The sequence below is a fragment of the Myotis lucifugus genome, unplaced genomic scaffold (assembly GCF_000147115.1).
Source record: "Myotis lucifugus unplaced genomic scaffold, Myoluc2.0 scaffold_111, whole genome shotgun sequence".
Taxonomy (NCBI): Eukaryota; Metazoa; Chordata; class Mammalia; order Chiroptera; family Vespertilionidae; genus Myotis; species Myotis lucifugus.
Genome location: NW_005871159.1, coordinates 641,576 through 647,260, shown reverse-complemented (window position 1 = coordinate 647,260; position 5,685 = coordinate 641,576). Strand labels below are relative to the sequence as shown.

Below are 5,685 nucleotides of genomic sequence, written 5' to 3'. Positions count from 1 at the left end.
ATGCAGTGATGTCTTTTTCCATTCTAATGTCCCCCATATCTATAGATGACAAAATCCTGGACTACATCACCTGCATTGGGCTCAGTGTCTCCATCCTTAGCTTGGTTCTTTGCCTGCTCATTGAAGCTACGGTGTGGTCCCGGGTTGTTGTGACAGAGATATCATACATGCGCCACGTGTGCATCGTGAACATAGCCGTGTCGCTCCTGACTGCTAATGTGTGGTTCATCATATCCTCCAACTTTAGCAAAAAGGCCCAGGACCACAACTGGTGTATTGCAATGACATTTTTTAGCCACTTTTTCTACCTCTCTCTGTTTTTCTGGATGCTCTTCAAAGCCCTGCTCATCATCTATGGAATATTGGTCGTTTTTCATAGGATGATGAAGTCCCGCATGATGGCCATTGGCTTTGTCATTGGCTATGGGTTCCCATTGATCATCGCCGGCACCACCGTTGCTATCACAATGCCAGAGAAAGGCTACATGAGACACGATGCCTGTTGGCTTAACTGGGACAACACCAAAGCCCTTTTAGCATTCGCCATCCCAGCCTTGGTCATCGTGGCTGTGAATCTTCTTGTGGTTTTGGTTGTTGCGGTCAACACTCAGAGGCCCTTTATCGGCAGTTCCAAGTCTCAAGATGTGGCCATAATTAGGAGGATCAGTAAAAACGTTGCCATCCTCACCCCACTGCTGGGACTGACCTGGGGTTTTGGAGTAGCCACTCTCATCAAAGGCAATTCCTTGATATTCCACATAATCTTTGCCCTGCTCAACGCTTTCCAGGTAAGTTCCAAGAGGGAGACTTACTTTATTAATTAATGTTATCAATTAATAGTTCACTTATAAAATATTATTTTATAATTTGTTATCCAAAAAAAGGCTATGATTTAAAAATATAGAACACAAAATATTTCTTCCATTTCCCTCCATATCTTAGAGCAGCGGTTCTCAACCTGTGGGTCACGACGACCCCTTTGGCAGTCAAACGACCCTTTCACAGGGGTTGCTAAGACCATCCTGCATATCAGATATTTACATTACGATTCATAACAGTAGCAACATTGCAGTTATGAAGTAGCAACGAAAATAATTTTACGGTTGGGTCACAACATGAGGAACTGTATTTAAAGGGCCAGAAGGTTGAGAACCGCTGTGACATTTAGTTGTGGCATCTCTCACCCTGTTGATTATCAAGTTGCATTGAACTGATCAAGCTGGTTGGGTGAAAAATTACTTCCTTCTCTCCTCACTGATCCACCTGGATCCCTCCTAAAGTTTCCGTGGCAGAAGAAGTTGACCTGCACTTATGGGGACTAGTAGGTCAGGGATGTGTGTGAGGCTACACTCACGTGTCATGCCTCCAAACAAGCACAATTTTTATTCTTTCTCAAGTATTTTGAGAACTCAGTGAAATGAATCATTTTCCATGATTGTGCCATTCTCTTTGAGTGTTAACCAGTCAGGGGTTTCCATGCCTCTATCCCCTGTATGTAATTGTAGGTTGCCATTCATAGAACGAAATCCTGCCACGTGTGACCTGATCCTAGGAAAGACACTTCTCTCATCGTTCCACCTTTAAGATAAAAAGGATGGATTTAATATGATCTCTACTGTCTTTTATTCCTTAACATACTTGATTGGCACGATGATCCCTCTAAGAGCTGCTTTACTTCATCTTGGCTGCTAAGCTTACACATGTGGGAAACTGTCATTAGCCAGGCTGCTTTCCATACCTATGGGTAACAGAAAATCTGGCAAGTTTATATTCTTAATTATGTTTTTAATCAGGGGTTGGCAAACTATGGCCTGTTGCCTGTTGTAAATAGTATTATTGGAACACAGCCATACTCAATCATTTACATTTTGCCCATGGCTGTTTTGGAGCTACAATGGCAAAGCTGAGGTAGTGGTAACAGAGACTGTATACCCTCAAGGCCTAACATATTTATTATCTGCTTGTTTTAAGCAAAAAGAAAAAAAATTGACTAGTATTTAAATAATAACTGCATAATAAAGCAGCAAAGTGTTCCTATTAACATGTCATCGCTACTATATTTAGAAATTTGGCATTTAAAATATAAAGCAAGCTTTAAAGACAAGCCAACTCAGATGAATTATATATCTTACTCATAAGTCTTTAATAACTATAGAGACTATTTATTTCACTCGTTCCCTTGCATTACTTTAAAGAGAAACCTTTGACTTAAGTGTTGTTTTGTTGTTGTGTTGTTTGTTTGCTTGTTTTTTGAAATCAAAATTTCTTACACTCACATTATATCTCCCCAAGTCTGGAGGAGAGAGGATTTCCACCAGTTACTCTGGCGACTAATGACCTCATCCTATTTTTACTTTGCAACTTAATTAAACCTCAGAATGTTCTGTGGTTTGGTTCAGATCATTTATTTGTCTCCTTTCTTGATAGAAAGAAAAATACTAAGACACACACTTGTGACTCACATTTTACAGTTTCAGTCTTCTGAACAGTGTTTCTTCACCATGAAAACCCCAGATTATCTCCACTCTCATGGCGAGATCCAGATTTTTCTTGGACATCAACTCCCAACATTTAAAAAGATTGGCTTCCAATGATTGTGACTGTATAGGTGACCAACTGTTTAAACTTGAGGAGACTCTGACCTTATCGGTTTCTGTAGTTTTTCTTTTATCCAAAAACTTCTTCCACCAGCCCAGAGAATCTGGTGTGAAAATAGTCTAGAATACAAGTTTCATCTCCTCAAGATACCTTCTGTTATTGTGACTTTGAGTTGCAAGATCCCATGACATGTCTCACTGTCATCATGAGTAAGAACAGCTCACTTAATATTTGGAAGGAAAGTAAACAGATTTAATAAGGTTGAAAACTCTATCCTACATCTATAGCCATTTAATAAATGAAAATCATCATCATGCACAGACATGAAGGTGATCCTCTTTCTTTGAGGTGCACTCAAGAAAATACACATCAATGAATTTTTCTCTGAATCAGTGGTAAGTGAAGCTTTGAATGTCTGATAACAGTCCTAGAAGGTATCTAGAAGAGTGGTAGTAACATAACAGCTGATACGTTGCCTGCAAAACTTTCCCTCATACTTCTGTTGAATTTTGCCACAGGGGTTCTTCATCTTGCTGTTTGGAACCATTATGGATCACAAGGTAATTTGAATTTGTTTCACTCATTGTAAATTATTTTCATGTGGCTGAGGGAAGCAGAAGGAAGAAGCAGGTTTCCTTAGAGAGCATGGTTCAGGGGAGTTGAGTTAGGGGGTGGGGTTCAGGGCATCAGCTGTGAGTGGGAAAGGAGAGAACTCTATTCTCTCATTCCCAGCACATCATCAAGTCAACAGGAGGCTCTATGTGAGTACAGTTGATGAAAACAATTAAAACCATACCTACAATTTAAATCTTAATAGTAAATCTCATTACACCACACCTTAACAATTATCTAAGCATTATTATTTGTCAACCACTGTGCTAAGCCATCTGATGCTGCTTCTGCCAGTGTGACTGGTCTCCCAGTTGCAGGACATGAACTAGGCATTGGGGATATTGTCATTTCTTCACTGTCATTGCTTCTTCAGATAAGAGATGCTTTGAGGATGAAGATGTCTTCACTGAAGGGACCAACAAGAGTAGCAGAGGTAAGCCTCTCCCTTTTGGTCTCAATACTAGAGGGTCAGTGTCCTCCTGCAGAGAAAAATATTAAGGTCAGTATTCATGATTTTTCAGCAAAGAAAATCATTAGGCCTACCTTCATTCATTCATTTCTTCACTCAACAAATATTGCAGTATCCTGCTAAAGCTTAAGTGAAGCAGAATATACTCAAGACAGTTTTCCACATTGGATGTATTTAAACCTGACATTTGGACCACTAAGTTGGGAAAACATGGACCCAGTATCATAAATTCATAAAATGCTAGTGGGTGGAAATGAGAAATAAGTCAGTTTACTCATTTCATAGGTAAGGAAACCAAGGCTCAGAGTACTTGAGACTTGCCCAAAGCCACCCAGCAAACCATGGAAATTAACATTCTGCTTGCTCAGGACTTTTTTAGTAAACCATACTCCCTTGGATTGATGTGTCTGTGTTCTTATAGATCTTGAAGATGACTTTTGTCCAAGCTATCTGTCTTTTAAGATACCAACTACAATTGCTACCATTGCTATGTTAATTAGAAAGAAGTCATTCATTCAACTAACAGTTTCTCAACAAGAACTGCTTCCTTAAAAACAAACAAATAAACAAGTTTCTGGACACATTAGGAACCAGCATTAACAGTTAGCTGGTATTGAGTATAACTTTTAACATAGTTCACCAATTCTATGATAGACATTCTCTTCACCTTTTAACATTTCTGAAATTGGAATGTATATTATAATTAGTGGCATGTTATAGTTTAATTGGCAACTTCTTTTTCTTTCTTGGTGGAACATAAAAATAATGATGTAGCTTCCAAAGTTAGATTCAGTGAAAAATGGTAACTTAATACTGTGTCATGTAGGTCCTTCTCTGCGTGTCTTCATTTTTACATGTTTAATGTCTAGGTATGCACACACATGCATATAAATATATGTGTATTTGTGTCAATGCAATTACTCATTGATATCACTGTTACTATTGTTCCTATTTAGAATGCATCATTAAGCCCAACCAATGGATCTAAATTAATGAATCGTTGAAGATGAGATGTGAGTATTAAAAACTCAAGGAGAACCTTCACCTGCAAGTTGTGACAGACCACTCAGTGCCCCTTGTGAGCACGCTCTTCCCTACTCAGCGATGCTGGAGTGAGGTGGGAAGGGAATAGATGGACGTACCCTCCAGAGAACAGAAACGTCTTGACCGACCAGCACATAAATGAAAATATGCACATCTTCTTTAAAACCTACAGATCCAAGTCAAAGCACACTTGTTTCTGTCCTCAATGAGCGGATGCTGCCATCACACCTGCACTGATACAGGATACACCCTTAGGCGCTCACACACCTAATTCCATCTTGGCAGTGAGTGGTGACCCTTACAATAGACGGATTGTCCAGAAGGAAGACTTCGTTGATTAAAATCACAAAGCAGCAAGCCTGTCCCTCCATAATGAAGTTAGGGCCAGAATCATTCCTAAGGGGGCGTGGGTGGAGTTGCATCAAACTAGCTGTCTACTCACAGCCAACCTATGAGACATTTCTACACAAGGGAAAACAAATATTAGGCATCCATGAAGGAAGAACAAGTCACAAAATGGCAGGCTAAAGCCTGAGCAGTAATAGGGGAATGAGGGCAGGAATGATCAGTCTTGGTAAGGTTTCGTCTTGGAGAGTTTATGGCCTTTCTTCATGGATGTTGATGGGTCTCGGGTTTTGTTTTTAAGAACCACCTGGCAACAAGCACATCCTCTTTTTTAAAAAATGTATTTTATTGATTTTTTACAGAGAGGAAGGGAGAGGGATAGAGAGTTAGAAACATCGATGAGAGAGAAACATCAATCAGCTGCCTCCTGCACAACCCCCACTGGGGATGCGCCCGCAACCAAGGCACATGCCCCTGACCAGAATCGAACCCAGGACCCTTCAGTCCGCAGACCGAAGCTCCATCCACTGAGCCAAACCGGTCAGGGCACATCCTCTTTTACATTCCTTTCCGTTCTGAGTCATGGCCCATATATTCAGCAATGGGGCAAGGCAAAG

At 40.2% G+C, this 5,685-nt stretch overlaps 1 protein-coding gene across 1 annotated transcript in view; it reads left to right on the top strand.

Moving 5' to 3' along the window:
- ADGRF4 (adhesion G protein-coupled receptor F4) overlaps positions 1-5,467 on the top strand; it is a 16,381-nt gene extending 10,914 nt beyond the window's left edge. The window contains exons 7-10 of the mRNA XM_006093246.3: positions 7-788; positions 3,117-3,158; positions 3,584-3,643; positions 4,636-5,467. Coding sequence (XP_006093308.2) covers positions 7-788; positions 3,117-3,158; positions 3,584-3,643; positions 4,636-4,683 — 932 coding nt within the window. The 3' untranslated portion in view covers positions 4,684-5,467. The remainder of the gene's footprint in view (positions 1-6; positions 789-3,116; positions 3,159-3,583; positions 3,644-4,635) is intronic.
- Positions 5,468-5,685: the final 218 nt, after the last annotated feature.